The 18,269-nt window shown below is 42.1% G+C and overlaps 1 protein-coding gene across 1 annotated transcript in view; it reads right to left on the bottom strand.

Moving 5' to 3' along the window:
* The window catches only part of cntnap1 (contactin associated protein 1), a 35,953-nt gene that overhangs the window by 9,174 nt on the left and 8,510 nt on the right, over positions 1-18,269 (bottom strand). The window contains exons 2-19 of the mRNA XM_027161031.2: positions 17,743-17,844; positions 17,441-17,634; positions 15,267-15,420; positions 14,948-15,151; positions 14,667-14,851; positions 13,536-13,688; positions 13,147-13,408; positions 11,811-11,960; positions 11,563-11,734; positions 7,550-7,656; positions 7,357-7,479; positions 4,225-4,428; positions 3,777-3,933; positions 3,167-3,294; positions 1,193-1,366; positions 889-1,107; positions 436-675; positions 81-323 (exon numbers count right to left, since the gene is read on the bottom strand). Of these exons, the coding sequence (XP_027016832.2) occupies positions 81-323; positions 436-675; positions 889-1,107; positions 1,193-1,366; positions 3,167-3,294; positions 3,777-3,933; positions 4,225-4,428; positions 7,357-7,479; positions 7,550-7,656; positions 11,563-11,734; positions 11,811-11,960; positions 13,147-13,408; positions 13,536-13,688; positions 14,667-14,851; positions 14,948-15,151; positions 15,267-15,420; positions 17,441-17,634; positions 17,743-17,844 (3,171 nt within the window). The remainder of the gene's footprint in view (positions 1-80; positions 324-435; positions 676-888; positions 1,108-1,192; positions 1,367-3,166; positions 3,295-3,776; positions 3,934-4,224; positions 4,429-7,356; positions 7,480-7,549; positions 7,657-11,562; positions 11,735-11,810; positions 11,961-13,146; positions 13,409-13,535; positions 13,689-14,666; positions 14,852-14,947; positions 15,152-15,266; positions 15,421-17,440; positions 17,635-17,742; positions 17,845-18,269) is intronic.

Below are 18,269 nucleotides of genomic sequence, written 5' to 3'. Positions count from 1 at the left end.
CACTAAGCCATCGTGCCCCCTCCTGTGCATCAGTATTTAATTATTTTTTTCAAGTGTTTGGTGTTGGCGTTTTGGTGTACCGTCTTTCTTGAGCAGCACAGCGATGTAGTCTTTGTGGAAGGAACTGATGTAGAGCAGCACGGCTGGAGTCTGCTGCGTGCTGAAGCTAAACTCAATGTCATCGGTGGTGGTGTTGTAGCCCAACATGAAGTGGTGCCAGTGTGGCTCAATCCAGAAGTTCGCCCACCAGGCATCCTCTGAAATGGGCTCTTTACGGATGTCGTATCGCAGCCAAGCACCCACGTCAAAAAATGCTCCTATATCTGAGAACAACAAAATGTAGTGATGGAATTAGAATCGCACAATTGAGTTGGTTCAAGTTATTAGGAGTCACCTCTATGACGATGAGTTGTCCAAAGGAAGTCAAGGACTCACCTAGATGGCAGTAATAACCGTCAAAGGCTGTGTTGTTGCAGTCGCAGGAGTACGAGGCGTAGCCGTCAATGCACTGCCCTCCGTTCCGGCAGGGGATGGAGGTGTTAAGACACGCTCCGGTGCAATTCCTCCGGATCCCTGTGCGCTCATCAACCTTCCCCTCCAGATCCACAGGGACACCGTTCATTCGGAGGCCACGCAGACAACCCAAGAATGGTCTTAGTGTGTGATTTGCAGCACCTACACAGAGACCACAAAGTCTTCAGAGACTGACTGAAAACCATTGGGGTCACATTGGGAAAGATATAAAATTAATGCAATGGAGGTTTTGGTTGAAGGAAACCCTACAGCTGCATAGCATCCTTTTGCAGATGAAATCATCGGGAACATCCCTATTGTGGGTGAACTGAATCGTTTTGAGTGATACTCCTGATATTTACATTGCATTCGCACCTACAAGCAGGGGTTGAGTGAACTCCATGCTGATGTAGGTTTGCCCAGGGAATTTATGGATAGCCGGAGGATTGAAGTCCACTTTGAGACGTGCCATTTTGGCATTGATCTCAGCCTCCACGTAGTGCCATTCGTTATCGTTGAGCGGTTTGGTAGTGCGCTGGGTCACATTCCTAATCCCGTCACCCACCATGAAGATGAACACCACCTCGGTAGTAGCTGAGAGAGAGACAAAGAACAAGAGCTGTGAATTTCTGCTATGTTTAGCATGTTTATTATATTTTGTTTTTGTTTGACACCTTACAGTTCAGCTCGATCCTGATAAAATTGCGCAGATGGTCATCTGAGTTTTCAAGGAAGACACCGTTTGTGCGGTAGGTCCTGAAGTGGAAGGTGATGTCAGCACTGGTGCCAGGTTTAAAGGTTGGGAAGGTCATATAGGTGGGCTTGGTAATGGCTACTGTATTCCAGATACTTCCTATAGGAGCAAGACACAAACACTAAGGCCACGTTCACACCGCGAGTCTTAATGCTCAATTCGGATATTTTGCTCAGATACGATTTTTTTGTTTAGCTATTCGCAGTACCTTTTAAAATGTGGCCTATATCAGATACCAGTGTGAACTGTTTGCTGTTTCGAACTGACCCGCATGCGCAAACGAACAATAACGATGACGTCACACGCAGCACGCCGTCACGCTAAAGAGTTAGCGAGGTTATGGAGGAAGTATTGTATCATCTGGTGCAAGCAAACATATCATGTAATGCTATAATGTGATGTATTCAATGCAAACATTATGAGCTGATTCACGTAACCACTTTATATAACACTCTTAATACACACACGTTACCAGTCATGTTTGTGGCACGTTTTCGCCGGCGCAAAAAAAAACAAAAACGTTTTCATAATTGTGACGAATGTCGATGTAGATTTACGTGAAAGTCGCAAATCAAATCCGCCTTGGCTGTTCACACTGCGGCCACATTGGAAAAAATCAGATTTGGGTCTGATTTAGGACCACATATGGAAGTGGTCTGAATCTGATTTGAAAAAATCAGATCTGGGCCAGATTTGAGTGTTCACACTACTCCTGAAGAAGTCTGACCTGGTCACTTGACCCCAAAAAAATCTGATTTGAAAAAATCAGATCTGGGCCAGATTTGAGTGTTCACACTACTCCTGAAGAAGTCTGACCTGGTCACTTGACCCCAAAAAAATCTGATTTGGGCCACTTTTACCTGCAGTGTGAACGGGGCCTATATAATCAGAAATGGAATAAAAATCTACCTTTACTGGACTACAATTTTCATAATGTCTTTCCTTGGCTTACTAACAGTCCCAACCCTGCCAGGTAAAGATGCCACCATTGTCTTGAGAGAATTCCGGTCAGTTTTAGTCCACTGCTTAGAGCCAGACGCCACCCTTTCAGATGGGATTTCAGTATTTACTGTTAATTATTTTGTGACAAACAATAATAATGGGAAAATGTACAGAACATTAATTCCATCATTACTAACTATGTATTACTTCTGTATTTATTGAGTTCAACAACCAACATTTTTTACAGATTTTATACTGTTTTCATGGTTGTGTGATTTCTGAGCGAACGGCAATAATGAACAATAATATTGGGAAAACGGATCATACAAAATCATACAAAGGTCATAAGCAGCAAATAATGAACAATAAATACTGAATAATGAATAATATATACTGAAGAATTACAAATAATAAATGACTAATGAACAATAGTTCATGCGAATTTGGTTCAAACCAAATTCTTTTAATTTTCTTATAGTTTTCTCAGCAGTGTTTCGTCTGTTGTTCCAAATCAATGTCCTTCACAGGTTTCCAGATTACACCCCTTTCCTTATCTCCAGTCCTTCTTAATGGCGGGATCTCCGATTTTTGAAAGCCGATGTCGACGTTTGAAATCACCAAAACAAACACGCCCCAATTTTCACGAAACTAAAATTTTCTCTGACATGTTTTGCCATGCTGCCACTGCTGGGACCTTGAGCAAGGCCCTTAACCCTCAACTGCTCAGTTTTTAACTTATTATCTTCCCAATGGTAGCACAACCTTTTAGCCACTGGGCTAACACATGCTGCTCTTGTAGATGCGCAAAAAAAATTTTTGGCCAGGTAGCTTGAAGCATATGCAATTGGTTATAGCAAGAAAGGATCTGAAATGAACTGGCAACCCAAATTTTTTTGCATGAAACATCTAACATAATTTCACCCTGCCTATTTTTAGAGCATTGTGCTGATTACTCACTGTCTCCAGAACAGCGCAGTGGTCCGACACTGAACTGGGCCTCTGAGCCTGGGCGGTTTGTGTCTCCGACTACAACCCTCCTGACAGGCAGATGGTCACGGAACATCAGGTAACCTTTATCTGAATACCTGTTTAACAGACAAGTCGGTTAATTAGCATGTGTTATCACCCTTAAATCGCATACAAGTACACTTTTTTGAGCAACTTCCCAAAATACAATCAATTCAATGCCGTGTAATGATAGCACCATTATGTATCATGATTTATATCTTTCGAGTCTGGTTCCTCTCGAGGTTTCTTCCTCGTAACATTTTACGCAGTTTTACCTTGCCGTAGTCGCCTCAGGATTGCTCATTAGGTATAAATGCAAATTTAAACATAAGTATAATATTAAATCTTGAGCTTTTTGTTCCATATTTTATTTTGTTCTGTTAAGCTGTTTTGAGATGTCAATTGTTCTATACAAAGCACTATACAAATAAAATCGAATAAAATTGAATTGAATAGTACCAGCAGTCTCTTTAGTCTTCTTCGTGCATATTTCATCTATATTTTGACACTCAATTATTCATTCAATTAGTCTTTAATGTTTATTCTTTCCCGCTCTCACCATTGGCGATAATCTGCATCACAGTTACACGAGAACCTGGGGTCGGTGCAGGTTTGATTGATGGCACAGCCACATTTGCCACTCTCAGGGAAAGATCCGCCCCAGTATTCGTGACTCTGGTTATGCCGACCGATCCAAAAACTATAAGGCCTTCCATCTAAAATAGGAAACAGGGTCTTAAGAAAAATGCGGCAAAATTTGCTTTGCACTATATGTTAAGATTCATATCAAAATAATTTGCACCATGTTGATGTTACATAGATAGCACATCATAGCATAACTTTGCTACAGCACAAATGAAAGGGAACCAGATAATCAGTGGTTATCCCATGACTATGTTTTTTAGGGTGCCAATAATTCTGCAAAACTTTAACCTGATTTGTTCCATGCGATAATTAGACATCTGCTCTATTAGGGTCAGCCGATGGTCAACCGATCAGATACTTACTTAAAGTGTTTAGAAGGCGTGACTTGTAGCATGAGAACTCGATCCACTGTTCACAATACAGTGACGTGTTGGCTAAAGCGGTGACCTCGTCCCACGAGGCGTTCACGTACTGGACGTCTCCTATATAAGGCTGGTCCAAGCTGGAACCGGTCACTTTGGTCCTCTCGACACGGTTGTGCTGGATGATGGTCCAGGCTTTGTTCACTGACAAACAGGAAACTGACTTAATGAGCCAAGAAGTCTAATTCAGAAGGATACAGTAGCTGCGGGTCCGGCGACAGACGTTTAATAAAGATGGATGTGTTTGGACATTTTCAGAAAGGGTCTCTGGTGATATCCATCACACTCGTGTAATTAAAATAATGCTGAGAAAAGAGCTGACTGAGGAACTTGATTATCTGAGCTGTCACTAGGCTCAGTTTCATGTTGGGAGCTAACAGACATGTGTTTAGTCTTCTAGCGCTTGATTAAGCTAATCAGACAGTCTGTTAGAGAAAACAACTTTGTTTAATTGGCAGAGCTCTCTCTTTCTATCTCTCTCATGCTCTCTCTTTCTATCTCTCTCTCTTGCTCTCTCTTTCTATCTCTCTCTCTTGCTCTCTATCTTTCGATCTCTCTCTCACTCTCTCTCTCTTTCGATCTCTATCTCATGCTCTCTCTTTCTATCTCTCGTGCGCTCTCTCTTTCTATCTCTCTCTCTTGCTCTCTATCTTTCGATCTCTCTCTCATGCTCTCTTTTTCTATCTCTCTCTCTTGCTCTCTATCTTTCGATCTCTCTCTCATGCTCTCTCTTTCTATCTCTCTCTCTCTTGCTCTCTATCTTTCGATCTCTCTCTCATGCTCTCTCTTTCTATCTCTCTCTCATGCTCTCTATCTTTCGATCTCTCTCTCGTGCTCTCTCTTTCTATCTCTCTCATGCTTTCTATCTTTCTCTCTCGTGAGCTCTCTCTCTTTCGATCTCTCTCTCGTGCTCTCTCTTTCTATCTCTCTCTTGCTCTCTATCTTTCTATCTCTCGTGCGCTCTCTCTTTCTATCTCTCTCTCATGCTCTCTATCTTTCAATCTCTCTCTCATGCTCTCTCTTTCTATCTCTCTCTTGCTCTCTATCTTTCTATCTCTTGTGAGCTCTCTCTCTTTTGATCTCTCTCTCATGCTCTCTCTTTCTATCTCTCTCTCTTGCTCTCTATCTTTCTATCTCTAGCGCTCTCTCTTTCTATCTCTCTCTCTTGCTCTCTCTTTCTATCTCTCTCTCTTGCTCTCTCTTTCTATCTCTCTCTCTTGCTCTCTCTTTCTATCTCTCTCTCTTGCTTTCTATCTTTCGATCTCTCTCTCATGCTCTCTCTTTCTACCTCTCTCTTGCTCTCTATCTTTCGATCTCTCTCTCATGCTCTCTCTTTCTATCTCTCTCTTGCTCTCTATCTTTCGATCTCTCTCATGCTCTCTCTTTCGATCTCTCTCTCGTGCTCTCTCTTTCTATCTCTCTCATGCTTTCTATCTTTCTCTCTCGTGAGCTCTCTCTCTTTCGATCTCTCTCTCGTGCTCTCTCTTTCTATCTCTCTCTTGCTCTCTATCTTTCTATCTCTAGCGCTCTCTCTTTCTATCTCTCTCTCTTGCTCTCTCTTTCTATCTCTCTCTCTTGCTCTCTCTTTCTATCTCTCTCTCTCTTGCTTTCTATCTTTCGATCTCTCTCTCATGCTCTCTCTTTCTACCTCTCTCTTGCTCTCTATCTTTCGATCTCTCTCTCATGCTCTCTCTTTCTATCTCTCTCTTGCTCTCTATCTTTCGATCTCTCTCATGCTCTCTCTTTCGATCTCTCTCTCGTGCTCTCTCTTTCTATCTCTCTCATGCTTTCTATCTTTCTCTCTCGTGAGCTCTCTCTCTTTCGATCTCTCTCTCTCGTGCTCTCTCTTTCTATCTCTCTCTTGCTCTCTATCTTTCTATCTCTCATGCGCTCTCTCTTTCTATCTCTCTCTCATGCTCTCTATCTTTCAATCTCTCTCTCATTCTCTCTCTTTCTATCTCTCTCTTGCTCTCTATCTTTCTATCTCTTGTGAGCTCTCTCTCTTTTGATCTCTCTCTCATGCTTTCTCTTTCTATCTCTCTCTCTTGCTCTCTATCTTTCTATCTCTCGCGCGCTCTCTCTTTCTATCTCTCTCTCTCTCTCTCACTCTCTATCTTTCTATCACTTTCTCTCTCTCACTCACTCTCTAACTCTCTCTCGCTCTCTCTCTCTTTCTATCTCTCTTTCTCTCTCTCTCTCATCTCTCTCTCATTCCCTCTCTCTCTCATTCCATCTCTCTCTCTCTCATATCTCTCTCTCTCATATCTCTCTCTCTCTCATTCTCTCTCTCTCTCTCTCTCTCTCTCTCTCTCTCTCTCTCTCTCTCTCTCTCTCTCTCTCTCTGAGAGCATTTATTACATTTACAAAGGTAAAATAATGAATATTATAATTGATGTTATTGTTGGACATATCGTGTGCCGGCTTCTTCAACACTATTATGTTGCACCCTATATACAGTAGTGAGCAGCTGCAGTATAATGGCAATAAAGCTCAATCTAACTTGGTATTTCTGTGCATTATGAATCTGAGCTACAGAAAATGGCATCAAAAATCCACCTCCCCAGATGAGGAACATTCAGAAAAAGAGAGAAAAACAGATTCCAAATGCTAGCTGCCATTGTGCACGTTACTATGGCAACCAGTAGTGTTAGGTCAGACCCGTAATCTGGAGCCTGCACTGAGTATCTTTCACGGTCTACATTTTAATTAGAATTAAAATGCCTGTTTTTGGGAGGTGGGAGAAAACTGGAGAAGCCTGAGGAAGTCATGCAAACAATGGGAAAATGAATGAAACTTGGCTCTGGCAGAAACCAAACTCGCAGCATAGACGCTAGGACCCTAAAGCTGTGGTGCTCACCAAATCTTGAAGCCAGCGTTACATCGTTCATACTGTACTGTATGACACGTTCTCTGATTGATCTGGCATTCTTCTCATTCTTATTCATTGATTCTCCAGCTATTATGCTTCTATGCTAATTACTAGCCGTGTAATTTCGCTTTTTTTTTCCGCTAGTCTATCATCAATCTATTATTCTAGGCCCTTAAAATCGATAGGAGAAAACGTGATCTTACGCTTCATCTTGCAGTAGACAGTGAAAGGCTTGAGCGGGCCACTCAGGTCTGGGTCGATGGTGTAGTTGCCAGACCAATACTTTCCGTTCAGCCTGTAGGCTTCACACGACTCCCGGTAGACGGCTGAGACAGGACAATTTAGTCAGAAACTATTTCTTTAAAAAAAACACAGAGCTCTGAAAGTTTCACTTACAGTTGTGACACACTTCCCCTTTGTACCCAGTGTTGTTGCAGATGCACAGGAAGTCATTCCAGGACTGGATGCACCTGCCCTCATGTTCACACGGGTTTGGACTGCACCTAAAAAACACCAAGCCACCGACATAAATCAAGCACTACAGCCTGCCGGATACAGCAGTAAGCTCAGAGTGGCACAGAAAGTCAATATTTTATTTTCAGAGCTGTGCAACAAGGCTATATTTGCACAAGAACTCTTCTGAGCAGCATGAAAACTGATATACAACCCCGTGTAAGTCATGAATGAAAAAGTGACGTGGTATACGTCTAAGTACGGTGACCCATACTCAGAATTTGTTCTCTGCGTTTAACCCATCCAAAGTGCACACACACAGCAGTGAACACACACACCGTGAACACACACCCAGAGCAGTGGGCAGCCATTTATGCTGCGGCACCCGGGGAGCAGTTGGGGGTTCGGTGCCTTGCTCAAGGGCACCTCAGTCGTGGCCGGCCCGAGACTCGAACCCACAACCTTAGGGTTATGAGTCAGACTCTCTAACCATTAGGCCACGACTTGCCCCAACAATATTTATCAAAAGATAGAGCATTTCCACTGTTACTTTGGGGCAAGAAGATATGGAGAAAGAAAGCGATTGGGGCTATAGAGCTATCCGGAAATACAAATAATAGTTAGAGGAAGAATATATTAAGGCACTCTCTACAGGAATAGGGATTTTTTTGTATAAGGAATTTTATAATGAATTCCACTGATCTATAAATTGCTCAAAATCTCCTGGTTACACAACCTCACTTTCCTACACTATTTACTAAAAAGGACATGATGATGAGGTTCCCTTTTAAGTCTGGCTCGTCTCAAGGTTTCTTCCTCATATCATCTCAGTCTTATCGATTTTTTTCTCTGGCTTTCTTTTTAGGGTTAAATCTAAACTTAAATTTGCACTTTGTCATTTTTATTCTGTATTTTTGAATTGAATTGAATACGCAGTAAAAAAAAAAACAAAGGAGTTCAAATGTGTGGAATAAATTCAGAAGAAAGAAAAACAGAGCAGGTTGGTATGTTTTGTTAAAGTGGGAGTTTAGGAGTTAAGGATTTAAATGTATAAGACATGCTGTTCTCCCACCACACACACCACACACACACACACACACACACACACACACACACACACACACACACACACACACACACACCATGTCAGTAACACTACTGTGCTGAGAATATGCCTCTAGTCTTGTTCATGGATGAGGCAGCACTATTAGGCAAATTTGAATGGGTTCTGCTGCTATGTTGGTAACGCCTTCATTCCTGCAGAGTCATTTAATCAAACTGCTTCCATGGAAACCTCTTTTCAGCATCTGCATGAATGGTGTGGTGTGTGTGTGTGTGTGTGTGTGTGTGTGTGTGTGTGTGTGTGTGTGTGTGTGTGTGTGTGTGTGTGTGTGTGTGTGTGTGTGTGTGTGAGGGGGAGAGAGAGAGAGAGAAAGAGTAAGATAGAGAAAGAGAGAGAGTAAGGGTGAGAGTAAGAGAGAGAAAGAGAGAGAGTAAGGGGGGGAGAGGGCGGGAGAGAGACAGAGAGAGGGGGGGGAGAGGGAGGGAGAGAAAGGGAGGGAGAGAGAGTGAGAGGGAGAGAGAGAAAAGAGATATAGGGTCTCTCTTTTTTTTTTTCTCTTTTTCTCTCTCTTCCTCTCCTCTATCTTTCTCGGCTCTCTCTCTCTCTCTCGCTCTTCTCTCTCTTCTCTCTCTTTCTCCTCTCTCCCTCTCTCTTCCTCCCTCTCTCTCCCGTCTCTCTCTTTTTCTTTCTCTCTCTCTCTCTTTCACTCTCTCCCTCCCTCTCCCTCTCTTTCTCTCTCCCTCTCTCTATCTCTCTCTCTCTCTCTCTCTCTCTCTCTCTCTCCTCTCTCTTTTTTCTCTCTTTTTTCTCTCTTTCTCTTTTTCTCTCTCTCTCTCTCTATAGAGAGAGAGAGAGAGAGAGAGAGTAAGAGCAGCATGTCTACAAGGCTCTGCTTCACTGCTTCTTGTTGAACACGTACAGCACGTCATCAGTGTATCATTAAAAATGGTTGCTGATTGAAACAGAATTGAATCTGATTCATGAAGCACAGCCACAGCAGCACAGTAAGATTAATAGCACTCAGAGACGCTTAACATCGATGAGAATTTAAGTCGAATTAGAAGTGTTTAAAATTCTAACGTGAACACGAAACTGATGAAACATGAAACTAAGGCAAAGAAGAACAATCCACAAGGTCAAAATTTTATCAGAGGGAAAAAAAAAATGACAGTGAGCTGTTTGGAACCAGGAAGAGTCGATTCATCGGTCAAATGATACGATTCACTCAAAAAATAATCTGAATTCCATTAGCTAAAGAACCGTAACAGATCTGTTTACAACATTGTTCCTTTTTCAGTGATGGATGGATATTCAGGATATTTATTATATACAGCCGAAAATATATAATGTATAGAGTAAGCGTACATGGACACGGTATATATTTGTAGTTTTTATTGTGATAATCCCTGCATGCCTCGTCTTTTGCTCGGCTCTGTCGCAGCCTCTATGCTATTTGTGTTGTCTCAGATAATAAATATTTAATTTAAATGTATTTTATTTTAGTTAGTTTTTTTAAAAAAAATATTTCTAAATTCTAGGATTATGATGCTCTTGTAACATTAAAATAAACCGTGTTTAGTTTTTTTGTCGCTCAAAATAAGCATCATAACCGCCGATTTGCGAAATCCGACACACAGAAGCAGACGCAGTTTTGGGTTGCTGCAGCCGGCAAGTTAAAATTATGGTGTCATGCAGGACTGTCAGGTGTCATGCATTTGGGTCTTTTCTCACGATGTCGCGCCACACATCGTATTTCTCACGCAGAAAAACTGATTATTTATCATATAGTTAATAAGCCGCAGCGCCCAAAACGTATCAGTCCGCACCGCTGTTTCTATGGAACCGGGCAGGAATCAAGCGCGTCTCAGTTCATAGTCGAGCCTGACAATTATCAGCCAATCAAAAAATGGGGCTACACAATAGCCAATCAGAAAATAGAACTATCTGGGAAAGATTTAACGCAACAACCAATGAAAAAAATTGGGGTGGGGGGTTGGAGATCTCACGCTTGCCTGTCTTCAACACTTGAGACCTGGTCATGAATGCGAAGAGGACTCAATTAGACATTGAACATTATATTTAAAAGTAACTTTCAGCCCAGCGTCTTTTTTATTAAGGTTAGCTCAAACTGCTCAAAATTTTGTTTGCCTGCAGAAATAAAAATTTTATTAACTCAGTAGCACTTCATTGATTTCATAAATGCAACACACTACAGTTTTTTTCTATACTTTCCATAAAGGTAAAAAAACGATATATGCGGCGTTCTCTTCATTTTAGATGTCAAATGGGTTTTGTGGCTCCCTGTGTTTTTTTTTTCTGTGGGAAACGGGTCCGAACGGCTCTTTGGGTGTTTAAGGTTGCCGACCCCTGGTATAGGTTGTAATCCATAGTGAGTGGAAGAGGAAAATCTTCCTCTTGAAAGGAAAATGCTTTTTACTAGATGACATTAAGTCATGCACATATAATCTCAGAAACAGACTCTGAGCTCTCTGAATGGTGAATAAACAGGATATAAATGTGTTATGCACCTTCAGAAGGTGTCTCTTCTGAATGATGGATGTTACCATCTTTATTATTATTGCTCTGTAAAGTGAAGCAACGGTTGTTGCGTAAAGAATCACACAGGGTTACAAGGAACCTGGAGTCTCTCCCAAGGGACTAAGAGTACAAGGTAGGGTACTGTACCTTTCCATCGCAGGGTACAATCACACCACAATTCACATACCATATGTCTTTAGACTGGGAGAGACAACAAGAGAACTTGGAGGAAACTCCCAACACACTTAAGCATGTTTTCATTCCCTTTACTGCCACATAACTGGTAAGGCATAACCAATCCTCTGATATTAACCCAACCAGGAATAGAATAACACACACACACACACACACCTACCGGTCAGTGATACCGCACGTCCCCAGCAGCAGCTCCGTGTACCTGCCCCATTTCCTCTGCAGCATCACGTCAATGTCCACAGGCTCATCATCTATAAAGATCTGCTGCATGCACCCATGGAAGCGTGCCAGCTTGGTCACACAGCGTTCTGTATTGTTGGTCTTAGGACAGCCTGAGCCAAAAATAAACCAAATCACGTCTGTGCTCTGCTTAAAAATTGTTTTATCTTAATCACTATCATTATTTACCTCCAAAGAAGTAGGTGTTTCCGGTACGAACGATAAACGGGTTGGTGATCTTCAGTGGAGAGCTCTCATCCTCGTCAACGGTGACTGACAGCAAGTTGTCTCTAGCAGCCAGATCCACCGTGTGCCAGAAACCATCATTTAAACGATATCCTAGAAACAAGGAGAACAAAATGCGACATCGTAAAACAGCCACCATTGTTCTGGACAGCGTTGCACTAAATATTTAACAGCTACCGTTGGGATTTGTGCGCATTCAGCTGGAAGAGCATTAGCAAGAACAGGCACTGATGCTCATGTTGGTGAGAAGGACAGTGTTCCAGTTTACCCCAGAGGTGTTTGGGAATGGCTACATATGGGAGTTATGGTCACATTACAATTCAATAAATTTTGGCCATATATGTATGTACAAGTCTTGTCTGGTTTTAATTTGACTAGATTTTACATTTTATTTGCCACGATGTAAACTGTACACAATGTAAACAATGATTTACAGCATGTAGCAGACACTCTTATCCAGAGTGACTTACTTTTTTTTTATTTCAGTTCATACATCTGAGCAATTGAAGGTTAAGGGCCTTGCTCAGGGCCCCTGCAATGGCAACTTGGTAGACCTGGGATCCGAACCAATGACCTTCCGATCAGTAGTCGAACACCTTAAACACTGAGCTACCACATCCTTTAAATGGCATAATATGGTGTCCACCAAGATTCTATTTCATTCATTCATTCATTCATTCATATTCTACCGCTTATCCGAACTTCTCGGATCACGGGGAACCTGTGCCTATCGCAGGCGTCATCGGGCATCGAGGCAGGATACACCCTGGACGGAGTGCCGACCCATCACAGGGCACACACACTCTCATTCACTCACACACTGCGGACAATTTTCCAGAGATGCCAATCAACCTACCATGCATGTCTTTGGACCAGGGGGGGAAACCGGAGTACCCGGAGGAAACCCCCAAGGCACGGGGAGAGCATGCAAACTCCACACACACAAGGCGGAGGCGAGAATCAAACCCCCAACCCTGGAGGTGTGAGGCGAATGTGCTAACCACTAAGCCACCGTGCCCCCAGATTCTATTTTAGGCCTTTTATGATTTTTCTCTTTTAGAACGTGACCAAGAGACACATTTTCAAACCCCAAAAGCTCCAGAGGTTATTATGTATGCAACCTACAAGAGTACACGCTGACAAATCACCCAGCATGAAGTGCCACGTGAGGTCTCCAAAATGTTTCACAGACGTTCCAGAAGCCCTTTGAATTACTGCACTTTATTGGAGAACATCTCCTTGATGATAAGATGGATCAGAGATCAGATGTGAGTGTTACCTGCAGCGAAGCGGAGTCTCTTGTTCCCTGGTTGTGTGAGCGTGATGTTGACTTGACCCTCACTCAATCCAAGCTCCAGAGATCCCAGATCATCAGCAAACCTGGTGAACATCAGCAATCCTGTGTAGTCCCAAGACCGGAACTTGAACTTCACTGCCAATCGGCTCTTTCTAAAGAACCCAGGCACCTGCAGGTAGTTGTTGGGCCCTGCGAAGGTCATGGGTCTCCAAAGAAGGTCACGGCACGTGTAGTGCATCTTTTTCTAAGATGGAATGAAATGAGGAAAAAATTTTGGATGCTAAATCTCCAAAACAAGCATCTTTCCAACGATTATACAGTAATTAATGACCTTGAGGTAGCATTAAGTAGCAAGTGTTAAAGAATAGTACCTTTTTGGGAGCAAACCGTACATCTGGATCTTGATACTGGGTCTTGTAAATGATGTTGATTCCGTTGATGAAGACGTTCTCTAAGCAGCCACGGAAGTTGAACTTACCTGGGAGGTGAGGTGAGTCTTTCTCAATCACACCACCTACATATATCTATAGACATAATGGACAATACATGAGCTAATTTCCAGTGACACTTTTGTCATTGTATCACCCACACATCCAGACAATACAAGACTACTTACGGTTCATCTGAATGCTTACCAGATTATTATTATTACTTGCTCCTGGTTATCATGAACCCATTGCAAAGTCTGCTTTCAGACTGGGTATCATAACATTTATATATCTATATGTCTTTTTTTCTTTTTCTTCTTATATTTGTTCTTCTGGTTTGTTTACCTGATGCCTATCCATCTTCTTTTGATTACTGATTGTTCGTATTCATTCATTCATTTTCTACCGCTTATCCGAACTTCTCGGGTCACGGGAAGCCTGTGCCTATCTCAGGCGTCATCGGGCATCGAGGCAGGATACACCCTGGACAGAGTGCCAACCCATCGCAGGGCACACACACACACTCTCATTCACTCACACACTCACACACTACGGACAATTTTCCAGAGATGCCAATCAACCTACCATGCATGTCTTTGGACCGGGGGAGGAAACCGGAGTACCCGGAGGAAACCCCCGAGGCATGGGGAGAACATGAAAACTCCACACACACAAGGCAGGGGCGGGAATCGAACCCCCAACCCTGGAGGTGTGAGGCGAACGTGCTAACCACTAGCCACCGTGTCCCCCCGTTTCTGTTGTTTACTTCAAATAAATTTATAGCAATTCCATATTTTACTATAGTTCTTTGGGTTCCATAGTAAAGTCTGGTACTACAATACTACAGTGCCAAAATGTAATCTTTCAACTTCTCAAACTTTTCCCACTAACTTTTTCAATCAAAACAATAATCTTGATTAAAATGACAATACTGTAATATCTGTTTTTCATCTTGTACCTAAAAAAGAACATTTCCGTGATCTTCCTGATGTTTTTTAAGGCACAGGATTTTACTCCTTGGGTTGTTCAAGCAGAAAACCTCATCTGAGTAAAAATTAAGCCTGTCAAACTCACCTGTTTGTCCAGGTCCAGATATTTAAACTCGCCACCGAGGGAGACATGCTCAGTCTGGCTGTCTAGCGTGAAGTTGAGATCTTGGCCATAGCGTTTAATAGTGACAAAGTGCCAGTGCTGTGTGTCCAGTAGATTCCCCAGCCTCACTGTGGTCATGCCGTTCACGTTATGCACTGTACTACTTCCTGTAAAAACACACAGCGATCAACACTCAACACAACAGATTCCTTTATCTCAAAACACAAACATCTATATGTTTGTAGCCCTTGATCTTTCTTTACCCAGGGATATATGCAGGTAGAGACGTCCAGTCTTCAGCTCTAGCATGATCAAGTCTCCCTGGATGCCTTCGCTGTACAGCAACACACCATCTTTCTCAAGTGTCTTAAAGTTTAAAGCGTAGTGGTCCTGCAAGCTTCTTAGCGACCCACCGGGAAATGAGTACGCCACCATGTCATCCCCCTCAAAATGCATCACGTATGAGTCTAGACGCCGGGGAGTCGGAGATTAAAAGTGAGACTCAGAAAATATGGACATTGTGTCTGTTCTTTATGCTTTGTTGATGGAAACACCATCGTATATAGACATAGTCCTCTTTACCATAGGGACAGCCGTAGACCTCGAGCCTTACGCCGATCTTTCCACCGTTTTCTGTGTTCCAGCCCATTGGTAGGAGTCGCAGGTGTTTAGCAGTGAAGGCATAGTGAAAGACATTCCTCTTCACCTGGTAGTAGTTCCAATTTCCAGGCAATGTCTGAGCGAGAAAAAGAAAGACAACTTATATCTTCAAATACAAATGTATAGTATACAGCAAATCGATTCGGAAAAAAGTCTAATAATGATACGTCTCCATGGAAACCGGGTACAAAGGACATGAATAAAAACTCTTAGCCTAATCCCAAACTTTATCCTCACATTTCCACCCACATTTGTTTTGTTTCTTTATTTAATTTAATGTCTTTTCTAATTAAAAAAAAAAAACTTTATTCTATGTTCTGGCAATCTAATGCCTTATCACCTAGAGGTGTCCAGTATGAATACCGTTACACAGTAAATATGGCCAATGGTTTGTAGGCACCCGGGGACACTCATACAGTATGTGCTTGTTGAACATCCCATTTGGTTTAATCCCCTTCTGCTTTTACAATAACCTCCAGTCTTCTCAAAAGGATTTCCACTAGATTTTGGTGCATTGACGTAGGGATTCAAGATCATTCAACCATAAGAGAATTTGTGAAGGCAGGCACTGATGTCAGGTGAGGAGACCTTGGATGCAATTCCAGTTCAGGTTTATCCCAAATGTTTTGAGTGAGGTTGAAGATAGGGCTCTGTGCAGGACACTGGAGTTCTTACAATGACACCAGCTCTTCCCTTACTCATCATGTGAGATGGAGATCTTTATGAGATGGTTGGTTGGATATCACTAACTATACGAAGAAAACAGCATTGGTACTAGAGGGCTGCATTGGGATTGACCCGCGGGACCCAACGCAAATCTCGCGGGAGCGGGCGGTTTCACCTTTGCCCTGGGCGGGAGTGGGCGGTCAAAAAATTTAGCGGGAGATCCACGGGACCCGGTGTGTAGCCTAATAATAAGAATGGAGTCAAGACATGATGTTGAGAAGAAGATTAGTATTAGCATTAGTATTAATTTATCTTATTTAAATGCAATCATGTTTAATTCTGTTATTCTGGACATTAACCTGAACTAATAATTAGTCTGATTATTTGTATACAATCAAAATTTTCACAAGCTCTCAAGAAAAAATCCGCGGGAGCGGGTGGGAGTGGACACAAACATTGCGGGTGCGGGTGGGAATGGAACACGCAGCTTGTGAGCGCGGGCGGTCCTGGTCAGAAATTCAGCGGGAGTGGGCGGGTGCGGGTTTATAAAAACAGTCCCGCGCAGGGCTCTAATTGGTACATTTTTATTTATAAAGCAATGCTAGGTAAACTTCCATCATATCTTTGTACTCTTCTTTGTGTTCTTCAAAGTGTTTGCTTTTAAATGTACCTAGAGTTTTTTACTGAACTGGGGAAAACTGCATTTTCCTATTTTGGACCTTTGGCATGGAATAATTTGCAAAAAGATTTAAAATTAGAGAAATTGGTGTCTATCGGTGAATTTAAAGGCATCATAAAGAAAGTGGTAATGAATGCATGTGATTGTTTTTGTTGAGAGGATCCTATGTTTTAATATTTCTTTTTATTTTTGTACTCGTTGTATTTTAATATGTTGTCAAACTGTAAGGCTGCTATCTTGGCCAGGTCTCTCTTGTAAAAGAGATTTTAATCTCAATGAGACTTCCTGGAAAAATAAAGGTAAATAAATAAAAAATGGAGATCGATTTGCACACAGGGACATTGTCATGGTAGAAAATGTTTGAGCTAAGCTAAGCTAATGTTGAGCTAAGCTAAGTTTTAGTTCTCTTCATTTAACTGGAAACTAGTCATGGTATGTCATGATTATAACCTTTAGCATGACAGAAAAAGATCATGATTTCGAGACACGAGGCCTGGTTTACAAGGATCTTTCTAAAAGAATTCTAAATGTGAACATTTTTTTCCCTAAAACGTCTTGAATTAGTTATAAACCTTTCACAAAGACACAGTACATTTTGTGTATTGTCAAACGCTCGGGTCTTTAATCTCAAGCAAACGTAAACAACTACCAGAACCTGTTGGGTTAGAATAAACCTATTTGGAGGGAACTACTGAGGACCTTGAAAGTTGACTAAAATAATAACCTCATGATTAACAAATTCTGACTTTACCATGTTGCCTCCTTTCATGATGTAAGGAGTCCAAGCATCAAAACGGTCTCCATAGAGGAGTGTGTACTTCGTCACCCAGTCGTAAGAGTTGAAGGTACCCTGTGTGGCAATAGCGACGATCCGATACTTTCTACCCAGATTGATCTGCAACCATGGCTGTGTGTCTCCTGGGGCCGGTGACCAGCCACTGCTCCCTAAAGACACATTAAGGTTATATTCATCCTTCATTTTTCATTTCAGGCTTACACATTTTATTGGCAAGATGTGCTGTAATGTAATTAGCCTCTGATCTGCCAACTTACCATGGAGTTTGGCAAAATGAGCAGAATAGAGAAAATTGTATCTGGAGGAGGCCCAGAATGAGGAGGCATAGAGTGGTGAAATAATCGGATCTAAACATGGTCCTGAAAGAGAGAGAGAGAGAGAGAGAGAGAGAGAGAGAGAGAGAGACAGAGAGAGAGAGACAGAGAGAGAGAGATTCTAATTACAACAGACTGAGATATTAGTATAAGATTAGACTTTCTGTGTTTTCCGGTTCATAAAAAATTGGTAAAATCAGATTGACATATTCCTTAGAGAACAGAGAACCAATTACAATGTGTGTTAACTAAACGAACGCCCAGTGGCTACACAGCTGATAATGTGTTAAACAGAACTTGATAAATAGGCATGATTATTGGTCAAAAATAAAGACATGGATGAGCATACTGAGGGGGGCACGGTGGCTTAGTGGTTAGTACGTTCGCCTCACACCTCCAGGGTTGGGGGTTCGATTCCCGCCTCCGCCTTGTGTGTGTGGAGTTTGCATGTTCTCCCCGTGCCTCCTCCC

Source organism: Tachysurus fulvidraco, chromosome 15 (genome assembly GCF_022655615.1).
Source record: "Tachysurus fulvidraco isolate hzauxx_2018 chromosome 15, HZAU_PFXX_2.0, whole genome shotgun sequence".
In the NCBI taxonomy this organism is placed as follows: Eukaryota; Metazoa; Chordata; class Actinopteri; order Siluriformes; family Bagridae; genus Tachysurus; species Tachysurus fulvidraco.
The sequence above is the reverse complement of the archived record's forward strand: the minus strand, read 5'-3'. Positions and strand labels throughout refer to the sequence as shown.